Raw genomic sequence first — 27261 nt, forward strand, 5'->3', positions numbered from 1 at the left:
CATTAGAAGTTATTTATGATATTTCAAAAAATCTAATAAATAACCAGAAATTTCTCTAAGATAAGATAACCCAGGCTCACAAAGAATTCATGGTTCATTGCTTTCAGTTAGAAATATACAGTTGTGTGATGGCTCTTGGTTTCATTCATGCTTCAGATATGGGAAATATTTGCATGTACTTTTATTGTTGTCACTGCAACCTTTGCATTCAGAAGTGGAAGGAGGAACTGGTATGTAGCTTTTATTATTAATAAAAATTGGAAATATGTTAGGTTCCGAGAGAAAAATAATAAAACATGTCACTGGTGTTGAAGTTGAAAACGACATTACTGATGATATTCTGACATTACAATATAAACTACAGGCTACTGAGATTTGAGATACTTTAGGTCTCTGTTTAATTTCTATGCAAAATTTTAGAAATTAAAAAAGAAAATTTAGGAGACAAGGAAGGTGGCAAAGATTTCTAAATGGACAGAGTACCTGCCCCTGTTTTTTTCTTTAGGGCAAATGTCTCAGTTCTCAGTTGTATTAAGGATGATATAACCTGAATGTTTCCACACAAGCGCAGTTACTTTGGAAGAGAATGAGGTAAAGAGGAATTACCACGTTTTGTAAATAGGAAAAGAAAAGTTATTACGCAGGAATTCATCAAATATTAATAAGTTTTCTGTAGGGATGATTAGTAAGAAAATGAATCCGCCTATCAATTCCCAAAGCAAATAAATGAACCTGAGAAAATTGCAGTCAAATAAGCAGAGATACTTACCCCTCTTCCAAAGAAGATGAGGTCTATTAAGGTCGCTAGTGCTGTGCAAAATGTTGTGAGAGTGCCGGTTGAGAAGTGGTACAGATACGAGAAACGTAAGCATGTACTTTCATTGGTAAGGTGACGTAAGAATTGTCATTGCAGCCTCTGTTTTGCGTTCAGACGCAGCGACTCCTCACGCTGCAGGGTTGTTGCTTGCCTGCCCGAGCGAGAGGGTTGCTGGGACGCGGTGCTGCAATATACTCTGGCAGGGGTCGGCGCTGCCTCCGAGGCTGCATTGCGGTGGGGTGGGCAAGGTTTGTGCGTAGAAGTTTAGGGAACCTTTTTCTGTGGCAGGAGGGACTCAGAGGACACGGAGGAACGTGATATCACTTAAGGCCCGAGATTCTGATGTGCTCAGGGGCCATCAAGGCGAACTGCTACAACAGCTGTCCTCGCAAGCGCCCAGAGCAGCGGGTGCAATGTTTCCTCCCGTCCGGCAAGGGCCACTAGGAGCTAGTCCCCGCGTGGGGCCGCTCTGGCCTGCCACTCGTCTCTGTAGCCCCTCCCCCCGCCCCCACCGCTCCCTCCCCCCGCCCTCGCCGCTCCTCCCCCCGCCCGCAGCCCCGGGTGGGAGCGCGAGGACGCCGCCAGCACGCGTGCGCGCTCCCTCGGTGCAGCGAGCCTGCGCGCGCGAGTGGGAGGTGGCAGGCCTCGGCTCCGGCCTTCCCCGCTGACTGTTCCAGCGCCGAGTCTCCAGCCATGAACCGGTTTGGTACCCGGTTAATGGGAGCCGCGGCAGCCCCGTCGCCTCCGTCGAAAGTCCGAAGCAATGAAAACCTCGACAAAATCGATATGTCTTTGGGTGAGGGGCCGGCTTGGACACCGAGTTGGAGTGGGGGAGGGTATGGGTGGAACCAAGGGCCGAGATTTGTGGGGGAAGGGGCGGTTGACCGCGGTTGTCGGCCGAGTTTTCTCGCGGGTGGGGGGAACCGAGCCGGGGCCCGAGGGGAGAGACGGGGGCGCCCGCCGGGGCGGGTGGTGGAGTCCGAGGGACCCGAATCCCGTCGGCCGGCGTCTGTGAAGAGGGGCTGAGAGGGGACCGTGGGGACGGCTGGCCCGGTGGGCCTGGGGCTTGGAGGGTCGGGGGCCGCGTCCCCCCGTCCCTCGAGGGGCGCCCCTGGCCGCGGTACCCCCCCCCCTTTGTGAGGAAAACTCGGCGGCTTCCCTTCGAGTGTGTTCGAGGTGGGCGTTATCGGGGGAGCCGGGGGAATGGGCCGGCCGAGCCATCCTTTCTGAGGAAGGTCCTTGAGAGCCAGGCCGGGTCTGCGTTCGGTGGAAATAATCGGCTCTGAGAAGGGCTCGTTGGGCATTTTCTGTGCCGGGCCTGCGTAGAGGCGCCGCCGAGAGTTGGCCATTTGTGACCAGGCGCGCCCCTCGGGGCCACACGGGGCCCCGCTCTCGAGCGTTTGTGGGAAAGAAAATAGCGCTGGGCAAGGACTTCATCAGATGGTGTTTTAATCGGCCGGTGCCTGGAAAAAGGCCTCAAAGTTAGGTAATTAGAAAAAAAATGAAGCAAAATCCCTAGGAGAGATTTACCTGGGGCGATGGGAAGCCAGGTGACGCAGGGGGTCTAGCTCCTGGAGGAGGGAGTCCTGGTTTGGTGGCATTGTAAAAAGCAGAGATTGGTGATGGAATTAAAATTTCAGCCCTAACGCTGTTGAGACCTACCCATCCTGGCGGGGTTTGATCTAGTTGGGTTGAAAGTATTTCCATTTTTTTTTTTTGGGGGGTCGGGATTCAAGTTTTGGTGTTCGAGTTACCTCTTCCTGCTCTTCTTTTGCCTAGAATGATAATTTTTTTAAAAGATTTATTTATTTATGCATACGAGAACTGGGGTACAGGCCAGAGATGCGGGGGGGGGGGGGTGGTGAGAGGATTCACCAAAGACAGTGGGGAACAGAACAGGCAGACTGACTGAAATACACTGCTGAGGGGAGTAGCGGGTGAGACAGGAGAGGTCTGCTGTGCCATGTGGGTAGTTCCCTGGTCGGCCTGGGATTGAACTCGTGCTGCAGAGGCTGTGGATTGCTTCATAATGCGGTGCTTAACCCCTTGCGCCACCAGGGAGGCCCCAGAATAATTTTTAATTTGAAAAGTATCTGACCATATATAGTGGATAGAGAGGTGTAACTTTTCCAAGAACGCTGTTTTTCTATTATGATTTTATCTCGAAAGTTTTTAGTTAGAAGTCAAGAAGCCTTGGCTTCTAGGGTTGCCACTAAAGAGGACCACGTATGTGAATTAAGTACCTCATCAGAAATAATAGCTTTTTTGTTTTTAAAGAAATAATAGGTTTGGCCGCAAGTCTTGTCTACTGCTAGTCAGTAGTGAACTCGAAAAGACTGACACATTTTTTGAGCTAAGACCAAGAAAGAGTATAATAACAAATGCTTGCTGAGTCTTTACTACCTGCTCTTCACCAGACTAAGCATTTTACATGTGTTAATTCAGTTTAACCTCATAGTAACACTGTGAGGTGTGTATTCCTCAGTATGAAGAGAATGGAATTGAGAGCCACACTGTCTCAGTTCAAATCCTGCAGCTGCCCCTTACCAGCCATGTGATCAAGGGCAAATTACTTCTTGGTGCCTCATCTGAAAAAAGTGGGTAATAGTGCTTATCTACCTCAGAAGGATGCTGTAAATATTGCATGAGTCAGTAAGCATGTGACTGCTTAGAACACACCTAGTATACAGCAAGCACTGTATTTACATAAATACATACAAGATATAAACCTTTGTTGACAGCCCACTTTACCAAACCTGAGGCATAGAGAAATAACTTGCCCAGTCATAAAACAAGTGTTGGAACAAGGATTTTCATTTTGGCTCTAGAGCCCCAAGTTACTGATGTAGTAGGAAATCATAAACATAAATTTTCATTGGGCCTCCCCTGGTGGCGCAGGCGGTTGAGCACAGCACTGTAAAGCTGTCTGCAACCTCTGCAGTGCAGGTTCAATCCCGGCTGGCAGGGGACAAGGTGAGCAGACCTCTCCTGTCTCGCCTGCTGCTCCCCTCAGCAGTGTATTTCAGTCAGTCTGCCTGTTCTGTTCCCCGCTCTCTCTCTGGTGAATCCTCTCACTCTCCCACAAATCTGGCCTGTACCCCAGTTCTTGTATAAATAAATAAATGAATGAATGAATAAATAAATAAATAAATCTTTTAAAAAACGTAAATTTTCATAATCAATGCATTTCTTAGGTTTCTAGGTTTTTCAAATATGTATTTTCTTTGGTGATTAAGATATTCAAGTAAAGAGAGCTGAGAGATAATTTTCTGAATGTAGAAATGATGTGTTGTGGATACTTAAAACAGCTTAGTCTCTTAGACCACACAACATTCTATCAGATGCCTTTTTTTTTTTAAGTAAGAATTTTATAGAGATGAGGTAGTGTCTATTTTGGTTTTTTTTTTTCCTGATTGCTTTTTTAAATTTTTTTATTATATATATATATTTTACATCATTCTTCGTTTTTGTACAATGTATGCTTTCTCATCTCAGTTATAGCCCCCGTGAAATTCCCGCCACTAGTTCACCTGGGTACCATCACCATAGTCCCTTGTGCTCTTCTTGCTCCTACTCCCTCCTCACCCCCTGCAGTGTCTCTGATGGATAGTTGCTTGTTTTGATTTTCACTTTATTATAATTGAAGTATCTATTTTGAACAGTTATTATGCTTTGTGAATATTTCGTCACATCTGCAGAGACTTTAGATCTAATTTTGTTTTTTGTTTAAGTTATGGTTGTACCAAAGTTAACTATAGCTGACTTCATTGTGGCTCACTTTTCTTAATTTGAAAATGGGTATTTATTTCATAGAATTGTTTTGAGATTTGCATACATGTCAGGACAATGCCTGTTAGTACTCAGTTACTGCTATTGAGATTATTATTACCACATATATACCCCTAGTGCTGTGGAAGAAAAGTAGCTCATCATAATGGGTTTTTTCTTTTGATATCTACGCATTACCCAAAGTGGGAGGAAGCCACATTCTTCTTTTAGATTGGAAGAATCCTTCATTTAATTTGAGGATTTAGCTAATAAAATGTTTAAATATAAAACAATTTATATTTGATATGCTTTGCTACTTTTAATTTTTAGTTATGTTTATAATCTGTTGTTCTCTCATAAAATCTGGTTAGTCAAAATAAGTTTTTTTTTCCATTGCTCCCCAGTGTAGTAGTATTTCTATTTCCTTTCTGCTCTTTGCAAATTTAGGGTGTTCATGTATCTGAACCCTTTTTTTAAAGGGAAAAAAGCACTTTTTTTTTAGTGACCTTAACTCTGATAAACCCTTTTGTAGTTGAAGGATTGAATTACATCACATGACTACCTGTTTGAATTTGATTAAGAGTCTTGAAGAATACAGATGGGTACCGTAGAATAGTAATATAAAAAGGATCCCTTTAATCTACATTTCTTCCACTAACTTCAGAAAAGACTGATTATATTGATACAATTGTTAGAATATTTGTGTTTGGAGCTGTTTGAGAAAAAAAATAATGGAAGTTAGTTTAGTGAAATTTTACTAAGAAGTTGTTGACCATATTGAATTTTTTGCTTTATCATCAAAAATTGATATTGGAGCTGGCACTACTATCCTTTAAAAAGGTGCTACTTATTCTTCACCAGAAGTCTGAAATCTCAAGGCAGAGCCATGAGAATACACCAAAATTTATAGTCTCGGGAGCATTAAAAAAAAAGTACATTTTGACTAACCAAGTTTTATAAAGGTCATCTCACTGGGAATGACCTCTTGGTCCTTCTACAGTGTAGATTACAGATTATAAACATAACTAAAAATTAAAAGTAGCAAAGTATTTCAAATATGCTGGCATTTTGGATTTTTTTTTTTTTAAGATTTATTTATTTATAGAAGCACTGGGGTACAAGCCAGAGGCGCGGGAGGGTAAGAGAATTCACCAGAGATAGAGCAGGGAGCAGAACAGGCAGAAGGACCGAAATACACTGCTGAGGGGAGCTGTGGGCATGATAGGAGAGGTCTGCCACGCCATGTGGGAATCTCCCTGGCCAGCCGGGAATCGAACCCATGCTGCAGAGGCTGTGGACAGCTTCATAGCATTGTGCTCAACCCCCTGCACCACTGGGGAGGCCACTTTGGATATTTTTTAAATGAGTGTTTTTGGCTCCTAATAATAACCTCCTTTTAATAGACAGAAATAGCAGTTTGAAGTACATATATCAATAGTTTCCTAATCTTTACATTGTTCTCTTGCAGTATGAGAGTAATGTGATATTTGTGAATTATCTTGGAAAAATCTGAAAGTGTTTTTGGAACTAATGAGAGTAAGAGAGATCAGTGAAGAGGGAAAAATAAAGTAACCATGAACTACTTTGGTAGGGGAGTGGAGAACCAATAACACATTTTTTGTACTGTGCCTTTATTATGGTATTTCTTTAATCTTGTATTATTTACATATCTATATTCATCAGTAATTTTAAACTTAGAACAGGGATCATATTTTATTTTTGCTTCTGTTCCAATACAGATTACCACATATATTTATTATACATACAAATATACTTATTATGCTTAATAAATATTTTCTGAATTGAGATGAACTTAAAATGTTTTAGTTTTGACTATGGTTTTACTGAAAGGTGGTTATCTTTAAAAAGTGGCTGTAATTGTGGAAAGTAAGAGTAAGTAACTTTTGTAAACACGTTTTTTATTTATTTGTTTGTTTGTTTGTTTGTTTATACAAGCACTGGGTACAGTCAGAAGGGAGGGTGGGTGAGAGAACTCACTACAGCCAGAGCAGGGAGCAGAGCAGGTAGAAGGACTGAAGCACACTGCTGAGGGGAGCAGCGGGCCGCAGGAGAGGTCTGCACACCATGCGGGACCCTCCTCCAGTGGCTGGGGAGCAGCTGGGGAGCAGCCGGGGATCTAACTGGCATCTAACTGGCGCTGCAGAGGCTGCAGGCAGCCTCGCAACCCAGCGCTCAACTGCTGCTCCACCAGGGAGGCCCTGTAAACAGGTTTTTGCTAAATTACATTTATCAGGGAAAGAAATACTATAAATAACACTTCATTAATTGGTAGATCTGCTTTGGGTAATGATTTGACCTTTCCCCACAAAACCTTTCTTCAGTGCTCCAAGTATATTGATTGATTTAAACTTTTATCATTATTACCCTCTTATGGAAGTGCTTTGAAAATAGAAAAAAAATTAGGAATACAGTAAATTTATCTAGTATGTCTATATCTAGGTATATAACTAGAACATATGAATACTTGAGTCATTAAGTCAAGTTATGGCATTTCTATCACAGATGATATCATCAAATTGAATCGAAAGGAAGGAAAGAAGCAGAATTTTCCAAGACTAAATAGAAGACTCCAGCAAAGTGGTGCCCGACAGTTCAGGATGAGAGTGCGGTGGGGAATCCAGCAGAATACTGGTAAGTTTTGCAAGCAGGCTTTAATATAGAGCTGTTATTTGTGGCTCACAGTATACTATTAATATCTAAGAATGAATATATCAGTACCCTTTGATTTGTATTTTCTATACTGTGAGATTTTTGTTTAATCTTCAAAATCTTGTAAAAATTTAAGTTACCTTTTAAATAGATGGTAACATTTCCTTAAAAATATGAAATTGTACTACAACCTTAGTATATTTTAAAATTATATTTAAGGTTATATTAAGATTATGTTTATGGGTTTGAATTACATTTAACATTATAAAATTGTAAAGGAACTTACATACCGTGAGGTCCTTCCCAATGAGCTGTCCCTTTAATACTCTGTCTGATGCATAACTATATAATTTAGCTGAAACACATTCAGTGAAAGCATACCACCTCACAAGACAACATATTCCATTACTGGAGACAGAAACTTACTAGAAAATTCCCTTAATTTGAATTACATCATACCTAGCTATTACTTCTACAGAGTTACAGGAAACAAACTCCCTTTTCTATATGAGAACTTTTTAAATACATGGAGGTAACTATTCAGCATAGAAAATGACTTGCAGACTCTATAATATCATCCAGTATCTTTAGGATTTGTTGGCTCCTCTAATGGTCACAGTCAGAATTGAATGCTTTAGATGTGATCCAACAATCTTGAAATTCTACATATACAGTTATTTTTGATAATTTGAAAGTTTTTTTATTTTATAACCATTTTGTTCCAAAATGGAGTTGAGGTAGTAACTTATCAATATATATGACTAACATTTTTAGTAGTTATATCAGTGTTTTAGAGTAAACGTCAAAATTTTAAAACTCGATCTTTTTTAAATATACAAAAAAAAGGTTTGCTAGACTAAGTCCTAAGTAGATTTTTTAAAAAGATTTCTTTGTTTTGTTTTTTTTTTTTAAGATTTATTTATTTTATTTATACAAGCACTGGGTACAGTCAGAAGCACGGGAGGGTGAGAGAATCCACCAGAGCCAGAACGGGGAGCAGAACAGGCAGAAGGACTGAAGTACACTGCTGAGGGGAGCAGCGTGCGGCAGGAGAGGTCTGCGCGCCATGTGGGACCCTCCTCCGGTGGCTGGGGAGCAGCTGGGGATCGAACCGGCGCTGCAGAGGCTGCGGGCAGCTTCACAACCCAGTGCTCAACCGCTGCGCCACCGTGGAGGCCCAAGATTTCTTTGTTTTTTATACAATAACTGGGGTACAGGTCAGAGGCACGCACAGGAGGGTGAAAGGATTCACCAGAGAAAGAGCAGGGAGCAGAACAGGCAGACAGGCCGAAGTACAATGCTGAGGGGAGCAGCGGGCGAGGCAGGAGAGGTCTGCCAGCCATGTGGGTATCTCCTTGGCTGGCCGGGAATAGAACCTGCACTGCTGAGGCTGCACACAGCTTCACAGTGCCACCGGGGAGGCCCCCTAGTAGATTTTTATCCTGCAGTTGAAAAACCAGTGGGTTGAACATAGTTCTAATGTTCACAACTAATATGCCAGCATGTCCTCAAAAATATATCTGTAACTTAAACCATTGTTACCTCAGTTAAAAGAATTAAGGTTTAGGGCCTCCCTGGTGGCGCGGCAGGTTGAGCACAGCGCAGTAAAGCTATCCACAGCATCTGCAGCACTGGTTCGATTCCCGGCCAGCTAGGGAGATTCCTACATGGCATGGCAGACCTCTCCTGTCGTGCCTGCTGCTCCCCTCAGCAGTGCTTTCGGTCTGTCTACCTGTTCTGCTCCCCACTCTGTCTCTGGTGATGAATCCTCTCACCCTCCCACATCTCTGGCCTATACCCCAGCTATTATATAAATAAAAAATAAATCTTTAAAAACAAAGTCAAGGGTTTATTTTTCCCTAATAGTTACTTGAATAGCAAAACCTGAGTAAATTTTGTGACAGGTATTTAGCTATAGAAAACGAGTATTTAATTTCGGTGATTTATACGCAGAGATTGCTATAAATGGAATATATGCTATTTTTATATTACATTTCTTTAAAATATATTTCTTTAAAATAATTTCAGCATTCTGAGAAGTCAGAAGTATATTCACTTATGCCAACCATATGTTAAATACCTGATAAATGCTCTGAACTGACTGGGTTCATGGGGTATGTAAAAATGTGATCTTTTACTTTAAGTAATTTCTTTTTTTTTTTTTAATCGAATTGTTTTTTAAAGATTTATTTATAGGGCCTCCCTGGTGGCGCAGCGGTTGAGCGCTGGGTTGCGAAGCTGCCCGCGGCCTCTACGGCGCCAGTTCGATCCCCGGCTGCTCCCCGGCCACAGGAGGAGGGTCCCACATGGCGCGCGGACCTCTCCTGCCGCCCGCTGCTCCCCTCAGCAGTGTACTTCGGTCCTTCTGCCTGCTCTGCTCCCCGCTCTGGCTCTGGTGAATTCTCTCACGCTCCCGCTCTTCTGACTGTACCCAGTGCTTGCATAAATAAATAAATAAATAAATAAATAAAACAAAATAAATCTTAAAAAAAAAAAAATAATAAAGATTTATTTATACAAGAACCATGGTATAGCCAGGTGTGCAGGAGGGTAAGAGGACTCACCAGAGACAGAACAGGGAACAGAACAGGCAGACCGACCAAAATACACTGCTGAGGGGAGCAGCAGGCGAGACAGGAGAGGTCTGCTGTTCCATCTGGGTATCTCCCCTGCCGGTGGGGATCGAACCAGCACAGCAGAGGCTGTGGATGGCTTCACAGGACTGCGCTCAACCGCCTGTGCTACCAGAGCAGCCCTAAGTAATTTCTAATAACAGAAATAAGATAGAAAAGATAGAGTTGAGAAATGTCATGAAAAAGTCTAGTGGTACTGTAGGACTTTAAATGGGGATTTTGTGCTAACAGAATCCATGATGATTTAATGATAGGTGAAAAATGATCTGGTCCATGAAGAAAAGCTTTTCTTTTAAGGGGTTGATGTTCTGAGCCTTAAGATAAATGATATCTACCAGCAGCTTAGTATTTTAGAAGATTGAACTGTGCTTGTATGTTCTCCACTTACATGTGACAGGGCCTAAAATAGAACAAATGCTGCTGTCACCTAATATGAATAGAGAAATAGCATTGTCTTAAACTCTGATTGTTAGGAAAGGTTTACATTTCCACGTTATAATGTTAGTGAGGATGTTCATTTGAGGTAAGAGAATAAGTAGGACACAGAGGCCATGGCAAATACTCAATAAATTATTTTTGCTGGCTGCACTGCTAGGTGAATGAGTTCTAATTCTGTGCCCAAAATATAATTTAGTCACTGAATAAATGCTTCTACAAACAACTTAAATGTCTTTGAGTGGTAGAATATTACACAACAGTGGTTCTCAAAGTGTTTCCTGGGACCCTGGGGAATCCAAGACACAGGGTTCCACATATTTATATTAATACTAAGACGTTGTGTTTTCACTCTTGTGCCTTCTTGGAATGAACAGTAGACTTTTCTGAAGTCTACATGATGTGTGATAATTAAAACAGATGGATACAGAAGCAGATAAAACAATCTAGCTATTTTCTATTAAGCCAGACCCTACTAAATGAGTTTTGCAAAAATGCAAAGCACTGCTATTCTTTTTTTTTAAGCTTTATTTATTTTATGCATACAAGAACTGGGATGTAGACCACAGGTGCTGGGGGTGAGAGGATTCACTAGAGGGAGTGGGGAGCAGAACAGGTGGATCAATTGAAATACACTGCTGAGGGGAGCAGTGGGCGAGACAGGAGAGGTCTGCTGGAGCATGTGGGTTGCTCCCTGGCTGGCTGGGGAACGAATTGGTGCTGTAGTGGCTGGGGATAGCTTGATAGCGCTCTCTTTAACCTCTGCGCCACCATGGAGGCCCAGCACTGCTATTCTTTTTATTAAATATTTTATTTATTTTTTTTTAAAGATTTTATTTATTTATTTATTTATTTATACAAGCACTGGGTACAGTCAGAAGCACGGGAGGGTGAGAGAATTCACCAGAGCCAGAGCGGGGAGCAGAGCAGGCAGAAGGACCGAAGTACACTGCTGAGGGGAGCAGCGGGCATGGCAGGAGAGATCTGCGCGCCATGTGGGACCCTCCTCCAGTGGCTGGGGAGCAGCCGGGGATCGAACCGGGGCCGCAGAGGCCGCGGGCAGCTTCACAACCCAGCGCTCAACCGCTGCGCCACCGGGGAGGCCCCTTTATTAAATATTTTAATTTGAGGGGCCTCCCCTGGTGACACAGCGATTGAGTGCTGGGCTGCGAAGCTGCCTGTGGCCTCTGTAGCGCTGGTTCGATGGTTCGATCCCTGGCCAACGGCGAGGGTCCCCCATGGCACATAGACCTCTCCTGCCGCGCCCGCTGCTCCCCTCAGCAGTGTATTTCGCCAGTCTGCCTGTTCTGTTCCCCACTCTGGCTCTGGTAAATCCTCTCACCCTCCCACGCTTCTCACTGTACCCAGTGCTTGTATAAATAAATAAATCTTTTTTTAAAAAAAAATTGTTGAGTTTAAAAAAAATTTTAATTTGGTTTGGGGGAAAATGTTATTTTTATTTAAACTTTTATTTGCCTTACATGTAGTGAGTTTATCATTATTTAATGAAATAATACTTATAAAATGTCTTCATTCTCATTTCTAGTATGGTATCAGTAAACATAAATCCATAGAAACAACAACTTTTTGGGGTCCTCAGTAATTTTTAAGTGTGTAAGGAGGTTCTAGAACCAAGAAGTTTGAAAATGCTGTTTATTTTGAAAATAGAACAGGGAAAGGAACCAGTAATGTGATTACATATATTCTGTAGTATGACATTTCCTAGAAAGCCCCTCAGATCTTCATGTAACTGTCAGAGTCCAGAAATCATTGAAGCAAGTGGATGTGTGTTGGGGGGGAGGGGGCTGGTGGGGATTCATGAAGGATTTGGGCTATGGAGTCAAACGATGAAAATTCCTATCTCTAGTTTTAGTTGTTCTCAACCTTTGTTGCACCTGTGGAGATTTGTAAAATAGACTCACTGACTGCACTTCATTTCCACTAAATCAGAATATGTAGAAGTGGAGGCCTGTGGATTTTTTTAAAGCTCCATGTGTAGTTTGATACATGACTGTTAAAATGCTGAAAATGTGAACGGATCTTTGTAGAGGTAGTAGTTGAAGCAATAAGAATAAGGTGCTCTGTAAAGACAGAAGGGGAAAAACTAAGAAAACACTATTGCATTACATGATGTCTCTAGTGCCTCTACATAGAGCCTTTTAGAATATAAGGCAGTTACAGAAGACAAAAGGGTAGCAAATGGAGGTAGAGATTATGAACTATGACAATGAAATGGTGAAAAATAGAACTGTTGTTAAAATTAGATAAGGTAGTGAAGTGTGCTCAATGGTAGAGAGGGAAGTGACGGGATGGATCTAGCTTGGATCTAGAAACCATTGATTAGAGAGAAATAAAAAAGATAGGGGAAGGATGATGAGTATGGGAACAATACATTGTTAGTATAGTACAGTCAAGAAACAGAAGATGCCCAGAAATAGAATTCTGTTCCCTGCTTTTTCTCCTTTTTTAATTCAGTTTTATTCTCATTAATGAGACTTTGTCATCAGTCTTTCTCATTTAAGTTTAAATTTTTGGTATAATAATGAATTCCTCCTTCTTTAGTCTTTCTCTTTGCTCTAGTCAGTCATTCATTCTGTTGGAATGAATACTTTCATATTTCTTTGTTCCTTTCTCAGCTGTTTATCGTGTAGTGTTTGAGGGCCACAAGAGCATCTGAAATTATCTTATTGCTGCCTTTTCCCCCCTCCCCACAACACCACTCTCCTCCCCTTCACGTTTCAATCTAAGATCCTTCTGGATTTATGTAGTTCTGTTATGAATTCCTTGTCCAGTGCACTCTGTGTTTCCATTTAAAGCCCTCTTGATTTGACCCCATCATATCCATTCACTTCTTTATTCTTACTCTTTTCCCTAGACATTCACTATTCCGTGGTCACCCGTGTCTTTGTACTTATCATGTCCTAGCTCTCTTCATGTTCAAATCTTTCCTGCTTTATAATACCCAGCTAGAGCCCACATTTTTTATAATAGTTTTTTTAATTTCTTTTTTTGGAAATAAACCATAATTACAACTCCCTTATTATTTTTTAGTTTTTATTTAACAATTTAGAAAAATACACAGTTTTTGGAACCCCATACACTTGTACTTAATCACTATTTTCTTACTGTGATCTCTGGGTGGTCACTGTTTTTTGCCTCACTTTTTTTTTTTTTTTAATTTTTTTTTTAAATTTTTTTTTTTTTTTAACAGAGGCATGTTTTATTTATTTATTTGTTTGTTTGTTTGTTTTGTTTATACAAGCACTAGGTACAGTCAGAAGCGAGAATTCACCAGAGCCAGAGCGGGGAGCAGAGCAGGCAGAAGGACCGAAGGACACTGCTGAGGGGAGCAGCGGGCGGCAGGAGAGGTCTGCGCGCCATGTGGGACCCTCCTCTGGTGGCCAGGGAGCAGCCGGGGATAGAACCGGCGCTGCAGAGGCTGCGGGCAGCTTCGCAACCCAGCGCTCAACCGCTGCGCCACCGGGGAGGCCCTTGCCTCACTTTTCTTATCTGCAAAATTGAGATGTTAGCATCAACCTTATTAAGTTCTTGCATCAAGCACAATCCCTAACACAGGTGATGCTAGCTACTTTATTGTTAAATAAAAATAAAAATAACAAGTCGTTGTAGATTTAATTTAAATGTATAGCTTGGTCTTTGTACAGTTGTAATTCTAGAAGGCAGTCACACACAGAGCAGCAATAATTTGATTTTTTAAATTTATAAAATTGGGCCTCCCTGGTGGTGCAAGGGGTTAAGCAACGCACTATGAAGCAATCTGCAGCCTCTGCAGCATGGGTTTGATCCCCGCGCAGGGAGCAACCCACATGGTGAAGCAGAACTCTCCTGTCTCGCCTGCTGCTCCCCTCAGCAGTGTATTTCGGTCGATCTGCCTGTTCTGTTCCCTACTCGGTCTCTGCTGAATCCTCTCACCCCCCCACCCCCACATCGCTGGCCTGTACCCCAGCTTTTGTATGCATAAATAAATAAATCTTTAAATAAAATAAAAATAAAATTTATAATATCTCTTTATTGCTTTTTAATGGATATAAAAGTAGTAAGTCTCTACCTTTAGGACTGAGGCAGAGCACCCAAGAAGGAACAAATCTGGAAGAACTCCCTGTCCCACTTTGTTGCCATGCTGGTGGGACTGTCTTGGAAGCTATGGGGCGGGTTGTTGGGGGGTGGGGTTATAGCTTAAATTCACTCGAGTATGAGCAAGGACAGAACTTTAGTGATGCCTAACTAGACAGATGCCTAAGGCCTCCCAGATTTTGTGCCCTAAGCACTTTTCTTGCCTTACCACAATCTCAGTTTGTTGGGGAGGGTAATGAATGTCTCTGAGTATGAGAACAAGTCCTCAGATATTCACTGGAAGTTGGAAGAAAAACCCTTCTTCCTCCAGAGTCCTTCCAGTGCCCTCTACTGACAGAGCTTAACATGGTGCCTGTTGATCAGATAAAGAACTGTTCAGTAACAGTGCAAGGTAGAAAAGAGTGAATTGAGAGCTGAAATCTAATAAAGTCCCACAGTCAGAAAACCATGTTAACTTTATAGTTGACCCTTCAACAAGATGGGGGTTAAGCTGCACTGACCTCTGCGCTGTCAAAAATTTCCATTAAGTTTTCATTTTAATTTTTAAAACTTTGACTTTTCAAGGTTGACGACTCAAAAATATTTATTTGATTAAAGCATTTAGATTTTTAAAAAAAGCACAAAACTATCTCCTTGTCCATTGCATTCTCTGAATTAAAACCCTATTATCAATCCATGTGAATTTCCATATCCTGTAGATATTAGCTGTTTGTAAAAGACATATTTGACATTCATTCTTCGTAGAGCTTTTTATATTTTTAAGTTTTCCATTATATCTATCATGAGTTCAATTTTATCTCACTTATTTTTCATCTTTATTTTTCTTCCCTACCATCATCCTTTATTTTTCCCTTTACCTTTCTTTCCCTTCTCTTAATCTCAGAGCCCTCAGGATATTTATTGAGGCCCACTGGTTTTTTGTTGTGTTTTTTTAAAGATTATTTATACAAGAACTGGGGTACAGGCCAGATGTGCAGGAGGGTGAGAGGATTCACAAGAGACAATGGGGAACAGAACAGGCAGACTGACAAAATACACTGCTGAGGGGAGCAGCAGGCGAGACAGGAGAGGTCTGCTGTGCCATGTGGGATTCTCCCCGGCCGGCCAGGATCAAACCCACACTGCAGAGGCTGCGGACAGCTTCACAGTGTGTCGCTCAACCGCCTGCGCCACGAGGGAGGCCCAGAGGCCCACTGGTTTTTGAAAGAGTTTTTACCTTTTCAAATTCCTGTGCAAATATCCAATATTTGTTTTCATTGTTTATTGTTACACATAGTTCTCTCAAATTCCCTCTATTTTGTTGGAAATGGCTATATTTTATCCTTTCTTAGGGCTATATAGTACTCCATAGTGTGGACTTAATAAATCTTGACTTTTTTTAAAAGATTTGTTTTTATTTATGCATAGTATAACTGGGGTGGGCCTCCCTGGTGGCACAACGGGTTGAGCGCAGCGCTATGAGGCTGTCTGTGGCCTCTGCAGCATGGGTTCAATTCCCGGCCGGCCAGGGAAATTCCCACATGGTGCGGTAGACCTCTCCTGTCAGGCCCGCTCCTCCTCTCAGCAGTACTTTTGGTCCTTCTGCCTATTCTGCTCCCCACTCTGTCTCTGGTGAATCTCTTGCCCTCCCGAGCCTCTGGCCTGTAGCCTGGCTATTGTATAAATGAAAAAATAAATCTTTAAAAAGAAAAGAAGAACTGGGGTGTAAGCCAGAGGTGCAGGGGGTGAAAGGATTTACCACACAGTGGAAAGCAGAACAGGCAGATTTACTGAAAATGCACTGCTGAGGGGAGAAGTGGGCAAGACAGGAGAGGTCTGCTGTGCCATGTGAGTAAACTCCCTGCCAGGGATCCAACTCATGCCTCAGTGGCTGGGACAGCTTGATAGCACTGAGACTTTAATCTCTGCGCCATCAGGGAGGCCCTACATGTTGACTTCTTGATCTAATCTGTCAGAGAACATTTAGTCTGTTTCCATGTCCTGCCAAGTGATTTTTGACTCTCCCAAAACTTAACTGCTCTTGACTGATAGCCTTGCTGATGATAAACAGTTGATTAACACATATTTTCTAAGTTATGTATATTACATATTCTCAAAATAAACTACAGAAAGGAAAATGTTACTAAAATCATAAGGAAAAGAATACATTTAGTTTACTGTATATAAATTTATGTCATCTGTTTACAAAAAAATTCTCCTGTATGTGAAACTGTGAAATTCAAATGTGCATTGTTCAGAAGGTCAGTTGTGTTTAGTTTGACCATGAAACTTTTCCTTTGGAAGATCTGTTACCATATTGCAGGTATGTAGTAGTATACAGGATATCATTCTAAAGACATTCTCCTCCAAATTAGAAGTAAGATAAGAATGCACACTATTACATTTGTTACTTAATGTGATTCTCTCGAATTTCTGGCCATTGCAATAGAAGTAAAAGGATTTAAGGTGTAATTATTGGAAGGAAAAAGGCTATCATTTATAGATGATATGATTGCCTCATAGAAATCCCAAGAAAATAATTTGAAACACTGTTAGAACTAATAAATGAGTGCAGTGGGATGGATGATTGAACGATATTAATTAAAATCTCAGCTGGGGCCTCCCTGGTGGTGCAAGGGGTTAAGACAGCACTATGAAGGTATCCACAGCCACTGTAGCATGAGTTCGAGCCCCAGCCAGGGAGCTATCCACATGGTGCAGCAGACCTCTTCTGACTCGCCTGCTGCTCCCCTCAGCAGTGTCTTTCAGTCAGTCTGCCTGTTTTGTTCCCTACTCTGTCTCTGGTGAATCCTCTCAACCCCTCACCCCTCTGGCCTGTCCCCCAGTACTTGTATGCATAAAAAAATAAATCTTTAAAAAAAGTGTCTATTATTGGAATTTTATTAATAATAGTGTAGTATTAGAAGTAACCGAAATGATTACTATAAAGTTGGTTGAATCAGGTATGGCACATGTGAAAAATAATGCAATAAAAGTATTAAAGAAATGAAATAATATTCACAGTATGGGGGCCTCCCTAGTGGCACAAGGGGTTAAGATGTAACAGTGAAGCATTTGTAGCCATTGCAGCACGAGTTAGATCCCTGGCCAGGGAGCTATCCACATGGCGCAGCAGACCTCTCCTGACTTGCCCACTACTCCCCTCAGCAGTGTATTTCAGTCTGCCTTTTCTGTTTTCCACTTTGTCTCTGATGAATCCTCTCACCCGCCACACCTCTGGCCTGTACCCCAGTTTTTGTATGCATAAATAAATAAATTTTTAAAATAAAATAAAATTGAAACATTTTACATAATTTAAAGGAAATAGATATAAATATCTAATAATGTAACAATAATATAATAATATAAGAAATAGAAATAATATTTGAAAAATCACTCATATCTTCTACCCTGACTAAGAAATAGAATATACTACCTCTTTGTCCCTGGTTGCATTCATGGATTGCTATTTCTTCCCTTTTTCTTCTCCTACAGGTTTTGGTAAGAATAGCATTAGCCGCAGAGGAAGAGTAATGCCTGGAAAGAGACGTCCTTATGGAGTTATCACTGGCCTTGCAGCTAGAAAAGCAACTGGAATTCGAAAAGGAATTAGTCCTATGAATCGACCACCTCTAAGTGATAAGGTATTGGTGACTTAATCCTGACTCAGATATCCTTTTCCTTTGTTTGTGCTAATATTTTTTGTGAATGAACTTGAAACAGCATTTTATTTAAACAGTTTGATTTTTTTTTAGTGTACTACTGTGGGACTTATATAAAAACTTTAATAACTCAATTATTCATGAATAATACCTATATTTGCATATTCTCAAAAAATTTTTACAGGTTCCTGACTAGTATGTGTATATACTTTTTAACAGTTTGTTGAGATATAATTTTATGATATAAAATTCATATACAGTTCAGTGAATTTTAGAAAATTTACACAGTTATACAGTCATCACAGTCTAATTTTAGAGCGTTTCTATTACTCTGGAAAGAAACCTTATGTCCATTGATAGTCATTCCTCACCATCTGTCTGAGTGAACACTAATCACTTTGTGGATTTTCTACAAATTTTGCCTTTTCTGCATTTTGTATAAATGGACTCATAGAGTAATATTTAGTCTGGCATTTAGCCATAATCTTTCTGAAATTTATCCTGTTGTAGATGTATTAGTATTTCATTTCTTTTATTACGAAATAATACTCCATTATTTTGATATACCATATTTTGTTTATCCATTTATCTGTTGATGGACATTTTGATGGTTTCCACATTTGGGGTGGTATTGTATTGAATATTCATATGTATGTATGCATGTATGGATATAGGTTTTTATTCCTCTTGGGTAGATACCTACTCTCTAGTTGATAGTTTCAATTACCAAATACAATTGTTTGCCCACCATAAGTTAACTGCTTTTAAAATTTCAATTCATTTTATTTACATCTCAAGGAATAATTTTTGAGTTAGTGAACACATTTCTAAAGTAATTTAACAAATGTTTTTTCTTCTGTTATATTAAGTAACTTTGAGCCACCAGGAAATTTAATGTTCTACTCTTCTATTTTTTTAATCCCTTTGGTTTTTCTAATTGTGAAAGTCATATAAAAATTGAAGGCATTTGGGCCTCCCCGGTGGCGCAGTGGTTGAGCGCTGGGTTGCGAAGCTGCCTGCAGCCTCTGCAGCGCCGGTTCCATCCCCAGCTGCTCCCCGGCCACCGGAGGAGGGTCCCACATGGCGCGCAGACCTCTCCTGCCGCCCGCTGCTCCCCTCAGCAGTGTATTTCATCAGTCTGCCTGTTCTGTTCCCCGCTCTGGCTCTGGTGAATTCTCTCACCCTCCTGTGCTTCTCACTGTACCCAGTGCTTGTATAAATAAACAAATAAATAAATAAATCTTTAAAAAAAAAAATTGAAGGCATTTATTATTTATTATTATTTTATTAAGTTGCATTTTTTTTTATTGAGGTAACATTGGTTTATAATACTGTATATGATTTAGAGCTATAGATTCAAATTTCTTTAGATGTATATTACAACACCAGTCCCACCACCCAAGAACCCATAATCTTCTACCATAGTCCACTGGGATCACCCCCCCAACTTTGTTCCCCATCCCACTCCCTCCCCTCTGGTAGTCTCAATTCTGCAGTCAGATTTCTAGGGTTTGTTTTGTTTAGTTTTGTGTTTTTCTTTGTTTTGTTTCTTTATATTCCACATATAGGTGAAGTCCTATAGTACTTTTCTTTCTCCTTTTGACTTTACTTAGCATAACCCTCTCCAGTTCTTTCAGTGTTTTCACAAATGGTTAAGATATCATTTCTTTATAGCTGAATAGTGTTACATTATGTATATGTACCACATCTTAATCCACTCATCTGTGGTTGGACACTTAGGCTCTTTCCATAACCTGGCTATTGTAAACAGTGCTGTGATGACGTGCATTCCTTCAAATTAGTGTTTTTGCATTCTTTCTGTACCTCAAAGTGGAATGCTGGATCATATGGTAGATCTATTTTTAATGTATTGAGAAACTTCCATACTATTTTTTGTAGGGACTGGACCAGTCTACTTTTCCACCAAACTGTACAGGAGTTCCTTTCTCTATGCCCCTCACCAGTACTTGTTGTTTCTGGTCTTTTTGGTATGGACCGTTTTTACAGTCTTTAAGTTTTTTTTTTTTGTTTTTGTTTTTTTTTTTAAGATTTATTTATTTATGTATACAAGAACTGGGGGACAGGCCAGCGGGGTAGGAGGGGCAGTGAGAGGATTCACCAGAGACAGAGTGGGGAACAGAACAGGCAGATTGACTGAAATACACTCCTAAGGGGAGCAGTGGGCGAGTCAGGAGAGATCTGGTGCGCCATGTGGGTCATCTCCCTGGCTAGGGACCGAACTTGTGCTGCAGTGGCTGCCAATAGCGTCATAGTGCTGCGTCACCAATTGCGCCACCGTGGGGGCCTCCCCTGAAGTTATTTTAAACATTTGTATTCTGGTTCAGAACTGTGACTGTCCTTAGAATCCTTGACTTTTCAGTGCTAACACCACCAGCAGGTGTTCTCTCCTCCAAAATCTTGCCAGAGGACTTATTTATTTAGGAATTAAAAGAACATTAATGAGATGTGGATACTGAAAGAGATTGGGTTGGACTAGTAACTTATTATTTGGCTCTAGTGAAAAATTTTAAGTTAGAAAAAATAGTGAAAATAGAAAATGTACAAAAGTAGTAAGAATTGTACTGAGTATGGATATTAAGATCTTAATTAAAGTTCAAATGATTTTGACAGAGGTATGGTTTAAAACACATTGTTTCTTAGCCCCTTCTTCAATCTGCATAAAATTAACCTGGTTAGGAGAGAGTATAATACTTGTGAAGCAGATGTTTTCTACCAATTTAGAAAGTTTTCTATTTATATGTAATAACTCATGCCTTCCCTTTCTAATCATTAAACAGGTTACTTAAATAATTTAATTGGTCTTGTATTGTGTTATGTGCTTAGACAATTTATATTTAAAAAGGCAATTTTGACCATAATTAGACTTTGTTACATTCTTTCTTTCCATTATTTATAAATTAGTGAAATATTATTTTAATAAAGATATATAAAGTTTCCTTACCTATGAAATGAGTGACTGGGAACAGACAGCATACCTCATTTACACTATTGGTATTTACGGAGAGAGCAAATGACTGTTAATGGAATAGACATCTCTCAGAATGAAGTTTTTTGATCTAGTGTCAAGGACAGCATGGATCATCTCAAAGCATCATACTAAGCAAAAGAAGTCAACCACAAAAGACTGTACAGTGTGATTCCACATAATTGATTTTGTAGAAAAGGTTAAACTATAGTAATACATTAGTCCTTGCCTGGGGTGGGAGTTAGGTGAGGGAAGGAAATTTATTGTACAGGGGCACACAGAAATATTTTAGGATGAGGACACTGTTCTATCTTGATTATGATGTAGTTATCAATACATGAATATATGTAATTACCCATTTCATCAAAATGAATACTTAAAATTTCATTGTATATAAATACTAGTTTAATGAAATTAACATTAAAAATGCTAGTGCCTTGTTTTATTCCTTAGTGAATAATTTTTTTATAACAAAATTATTGTGAAAGAGAAAATTACCCTTAGGTTTATTTTTTCAAAAACATTTATATACAGATGCAAAACTCAGGTCCATGGAGCACACATTCACCATGGGTTAGTGAATTATAGTTCTGTTTCATGTATTCATCATTTAACTAATGGTGATTGAGTACCCACTATGGGGAGTCCACAATAATGCAATAGAAAATCACTCTATTCATGGGGAACTCAGAAAATATTACATTATCCCACAAATAATTATATAATTATTATATGGCATTTACTTTGAAGGAAAATAACATAACAAAAGGATCAGAGAAGAGACTTTCAGATTTAACTATAAAATGGCCCTTGGAGTATTTATTAAAAACAGAATACAGGGCCTACCTGGTGATAGTTCTCAGCACTATCACCCCTGCAGCCTGAGTTGGATCTCACATGGCACAGCAGACCTCTCCTGTCTTGCCCACTGCTCCCCTCAGCAGTGTATTTTCAGTTAGTCTGCCTGTTCTGCTCACCACTCTGTCTCTGATGAATTCTCTCATCCCCCTCCATACCTCTAGCCTACACCCTAGTTCTTCTATGCAAAAACAAAAATAAAAAATTGTTAAAAAAAGAAAAGTCAAAATACAAAGCTTGGAATTGACCATTAGTAAGATTTCACAGCATTTTTTCTACATCTTAAAGTTCTTTATCCTTTTTTCACATTTTTTTTTGAAAAATTTATTTATTTGTCCATACAAGAGCTGGGGTGCAGGCCGGAGATGTGAGGGGTGAGAGGATTCCCTCGAGACCGAGTGGGGAACAGACCAGGCAGATGTACTGAAATACACTGCTGAAGGGAGCAGCAGGTGAGACAGGAAAGGTCTGCTGTGCCATGTGGGTTAGCTCCCTGGCCAGGGATCAAACTTGTGCTGCAGTGGTTGCAGATAGCTTCATAGTGCTGCGTCTCAACCCCTTGCGCCACCAGGGAGACCCACACATTAACTTTTTTCTAAACATCTGTGAAAATTAAGAATTGTATAATTTTTATATCTTTAAAGTTGATACTTACGAAGTACTTCTCATATGCTGGAAATAAATGGAAATCCAGGTTAAGATATGGTACATATTGTGAGAGACTTTTGGAAAGACTTCACAGAAACATAAATTAGGCTTTAATGATGGATTAAATTTATGTGGAAGGAGGAAAAAATGGACATTTCATGTGCTTGTGTTCTGTGATGTAGAATTTTGTTGATTCTGTAATTTTCTCCATAACCATTTCTATTCAAACTTCTTGGTTATCACAGCTTCCTCTTTTTCCCCCTTTTCACACATTTGTTTTGAAACTTGTCCTCTTGCCCCCTTCATTTGGTATAAAAATCATATAAATTTTATATATATATGTATGTGTATATATGTGTAAAGTGATCCCCTAATTTACATACCTGTGTCTCTGATTCTTTTGAGCTTCAGAGCCATGTTTCCCTATCACCTGTGCATCCCCCCAGAGCATCTCAAACTGAACATAACTAAAATTGAAGATGAAATTTACTTTTCTGTTTGAATTTTCTTTGTTGGAAGTATTTTTAAGTATAACGTAATATCTTTTCAATCACTTAGACTGGAAACTTTCAAGTCATCCTAGCGTCTTATCACTCTAACCTGCACATTTAAGCAGTTGTCAGTCCCTATCCATTCTGCCTGAGAAATTTTTATTGAAGTAGAGTATTTAACAAAGGATAATCTGATTAACATAGTTTTTTTACTTTCTGAAAGAATATAGAAAGATACTTTCCAGTGTTAAAAAGGAAGGCAAACCTTCTGAGACAAAATGAAATGCAGAGGAAACCAGTTGCAGTTCTCAAGAGACCTAACCAGTTAAATAGAAAGTAAGTACTCAAATGTAAGAAATAATGTTATCATAAGAAATAATGTTATGCATAAAAACACACTTGCAATAAGTATTTAAAGGAATGGATTCGTTGTGATATTTGTTGTTATGGGTTCACTTTCAGGAGAGATATTTAGAATATTTATTTGAACATTTGACATGACACATAATAACAGATTACTAATTCATTAGACCCAATGTTATTGCTGGATTTAACTAATTGCAAATTTTTTAAAAATCTCTTTGCTTTTTTACCTCAACATAGAGAATAAAATTGCAAGAGCTGAATGTTTTGTTAAAAACACCTTAGCCAAAATTATTCACAATTGAATTCTGAAGCAGAATTTGTTTATTCAGTCTCAGTAGCTCTTAATAGAACAATGTCTGCTTTTTTGTGTGCAAAAAGCAAGCTAGAAAGAATTTTGCAGAATCCTTAAGCTGAAATTATTTTTATATTCAATGGAAACGCATAACAAAAACTAAATAAAAAAAATGAACTACTGGGCCTCCTCGGTGGCGCAGCGGTTGAGCGCTGGGTTACGAAGCTGCCCGCAGCCTATGCAGCGCTGGTTCCATCCCCAGCTGCTCCCCGGCCACCGGAGGAGGGTCCCGCATGGCGTGCAGACCTCTCCTGCCACGCCCGCTGCTCCTCTCAGCAGTGTACTTATGTCCTTCTGCCTGCTCTGCTCCCCGCTTTGGCTTTGGTGAATTCTCTCACCCTCCCGCACTTCTGACTGTACCCAGTGCTTGTGTGTATAAACAAACAAACAAACAAATAAATCTTTAAAAAAAAAAAAAAAGAACTACTGTTACGGCATTCTGTTCCCTATAAGAATAAAGAGGGCAGCTGTGAAATTTCCTTTATTCAGTTTCAAGAATTGTTTATTCACCTCTTGTACACAATCACGCAAAACAAAATAAATGTGGATTTAAGTTTTTGTATAAATGGAATGACTAGAATTGCAGTTTTACTTAATTATCATCGCTTTCTCATTTGGAATCACTTGGAAAAGGGGACTTTTAACTTCCATGAGCCGTTAATGAGTACATGCTTTTTGTGCTAGCTAGGGAAATTTTGTTCTTGAGCTTCAATAAGGTTGGAGATAAGTTTAGTATAAAAATTTGTTAAGCACTTATTTATATGATTATTATGCATATATAGGTACATAAATATATGTGTGTATATTTATATATAGGTACATAAATAGGAAATGAGCAAATAAATACAAAAATTTGTTTTCTCATACTTCCTATAGAAACAAAAAAGGAATTGGTGAAGGTCAAGTCAAATATAGTTAATAGTATATTCTGTGTATGAAAGAACAAGAATGAAGAGTGTAAGTTTGTCCAAATTTAATATCTAAAGGTTTTTAAGTGAGAAAGGGAGAAAAATGGAAAAGATAAGACTTTCAAGACTTTTTCTTCTTGATTTTCAGCAGTTTGACTGGTGTGATTTTCTTTATACTAATCCTATAAATAATTTTATATATTTATGTCTTTCACAAAATTTAGAAATAGCATTAAAATTGTTTTTTCTAATGTCATCAGAAGATATATTACATGTTGAAATATTAGAGTTGAATACTTGGAAGATATTAAAAATTAACCAGGTTATTACATGATATGCTACAGAGGGAAGTGTTTGTAAATCAAATCTCAGTAACTTCATCTTTAGTAAGGAAATAATTCAGTCTTCATGTTTAGTGTACCTCAGATTTTCAGGTTATGAATTTAACTATTTTTGCTTGTTTTTTCTCAAGATGTTTAAGTCATTAAATTTGAAAGTTGTTACATAGCTCAGATGATTTATTGTATATGTGGTTTTGTTGCAGAAATAATGTTCCAGCCAATTTTACTAGGAGTGGAAATAAATTAAGTCATCAGAAGGACACTCGTCAGGCAACTTTTCTTTTCAGAAGAGGCCTTAAGGTATTTTAAAATCAAAAAACATTGGTTGTGATTTCTTTTTACCCCAAACAAAGGATCCTGAATATCATTCACCTTTAATAATCCTATATCATAAGGATGGTCCATGGTTGAGGGTAGAGGTTGGGTTAGACATCTGTCAAACGTGACATCGAATTAGTTCTTTTTCTAATATTTTTTTCTGTTCTCTTTTATTACCCTTAATAGCAGCAAGTAATTTAGAAATAAACTTGTATTTACCACTTGTTTTAATACAGGAGGTGTTGCCAGATGAGGCATACACCCCTTTCATGCACCCACTATACTGGGTTTTAAAGTTACAAAACAGACTAGGTCTTGGATTCAAATCCTCTGCTTTCTATGGAATCTACTGCTTTTTTTTTCCCTTCAGGTTCAGGCCCAGTTGAACACAGAACAACTGCTAGACGATGTAGTAGCAAAGAGAACTCGTCAGTAAGTTTCAGTTTGTTTTTCAAGATGTAATTTCAAAACCTCCAGAATAGGGGCCTCCCTGATGGCGCAGGGGGTTAGGACACAACCTATGAAACAGTCCACAGCCACTGCAGCACGAGTTCGATCCCTGGCCAGGGAGCAACCCACATGGTGCAGCAGACCTCTCCTGGCTCTCCTGCTGCTCCCCTCAGCAGTGTATTTCAGTCAGTCTGCCTGTTCTGTTCCCCGCTCTGTCTCTGGTAGATCCTCCCACCCTCCGCGCCTCTGGCCTGTACCCCAGTTCTTGTATGCATGAATGAATGAATCTTAAAAAAAAAACCCTCCAGAATACTAGTGACCCCAAATTACTATGTGTCTCAGACCAAAAGAAATTAAATGAAAACCAGAGTAAATTAACTATTGAGCCTCTATTCTACTTTAGTTTTCCCCCAAAAACCCATTTACATTTTTACATGAGTGTTAAGAAATAGTTTTAGCTATAAAACATCATTTTTAAAAAAAATTTTATTTTCCTATTTATTCTATTGTGATATGGCTGCTCTTTTTCTTCCTATACTGCTTTTATGCAAATGAATCTTTTTAAGGAATAGCTTTTAGAAAATTTATGAACACTGCAAAACAATAGATATTTTCCTTTTTATGTATTTCCCCCTTTCTCCCATAAGTTTTTAAAAATCTGTTGTCTGTTAGAATTGTACTTCCCAAGTGTGAATTATAACATTCTAATTGTGTCAGTATGATCAGGTTTTGTGATTAAAGTTTTTAAATTATGGTTACTTTTTGAAAGACAGCATATAACGTGGTCATAGTCCAGATCTGATGCCAACTAAAATGGGACATGATTTTGAGCAATAGGAGTATAAGAAAGGAAGCTATTTGAACTTGACACTGCAGTATTCTTTGGCACGTGGGGTCATGACAATGAAAACCATAAGAAAGGAAATGATCATAGTCTGTTTGCTTCTGTCTTCTGTGATGAATATCTGCATAATTGTAGCAATATAAATGCTGTTTGTTTTGAACTTTGAGGACAATTCTATAGTACAAAGCACAAAATACTTAATTTGGTAATGATAAAACACAAAGGTCAGATTTTGGCTAACATAAATATGAAAATAGAGTTGAAAAAAAGTGGGAAATGCAAAGTGGGAGAAGAGAAGGAAAGAATAAAAGGTACTCATATCCTTTCATATGAAGTAAGGATAGAAAGATTTAGAGATACTAGTAAAAGAGATATAAATATATTTAAAGTTATAATGGAAGTGAAATAGTGATATAGCCATCAAAATGTTTAGAGAGAGGTAGGGAGACTAAGGGATAGTGTGGTGAACCTAAGTTCTTATCATTGTGTGATCTAATTACATAAGCATCTTGTTTTGTGAAGCAGAGGTAATGTGCTAGCAATAAAAACAGGAAAGAATAAAAGTGCTGCCTCTGTAGAGCAGCAAAGTGGAGCAGGAAGGGAGAAAAGAGTGGGCTGAAGAACTCTTACTTTTAATTAG

At 39.4% G+C, this 27261-nt stretch overlaps 2 protein-coding genes across 13 annotated transcripts in view; one reads left to right on the top strand and one right to left on the bottom strand.

Moving 5' to 3' along the window:
• The window catches only part of RUBCN (rubicon autophagy regulator), a 78471-nt gene extending 77355 nt beyond the window's left edge, over window positions 1-1116 (bottom strand). For all 9 annotated transcript variants that reach the window (XR_008553848.1, XR_008553847.1, XR_008553849.1 and 6 more), the window contains exon 1: window positions 770-1116. Coding sequence is in view for 6 of the 9 variants with exons in the window: in XM_054700493.1 (XP_054556468.1) it covers window positions 770-872 (103 nt within the window). In the remaining 3 variants the exon portion in view is untranslated. The remainder of the gene's footprint in view (window positions 1-769) is intronic.
• Window positions 991-27261, top strand: part of FYTTD1 (forty-two-three domain containing 1) — a 33691-nt gene continuing 7420 nt past the window's right edge. Inside the window, exons 1-6 of one of the 4 annotated variants that reach the window (XM_037525382.2) lie at window positions 991-1065; window positions 7109-7237; window positions 17893-18041; window positions 23266-23378; window positions 25213-25309; window positions 25698-25759. In XM_037525382.2, the coding sequence (XP_037381279.1) occupies window positions 7204-7237; window positions 17893-18041; window positions 23266-23378; window positions 25213-25309; window positions 25698-25759 (455 nt within the window). In that variant the 5' untranslated portion in view covers window positions 991-1065; window positions 7109-7203. Of the gene's footprint in view, window positions 1066-1424; window positions 1614-1911; window positions 1994-2270; window positions 2304-7108; window positions 7238-17892; window positions 18042-23265; window positions 23379-25212; window positions 25310-25697; window positions 25760-27261 lie in introns of those variants that run through there. The other 3 variants (XM_037525380.2, XM_037525381.2, XM_037525383.2) reach the window with 3 other exon arrangements.

This window comes from Talpa occidentalis, unplaced genomic scaffold (genome assembly GCF_014898055.3).
Source record: "Talpa occidentalis isolate TD23 unplaced genomic scaffold, MPIMG_talOcc4v2.1 talOcc4.4, whole genome shotgun sequence".
Lineage (NCBI taxonomy): Eukaryota > Metazoa > Chordata > Mammalia > Eulipotyphla > Talpidae > Talpa > Talpa occidentalis.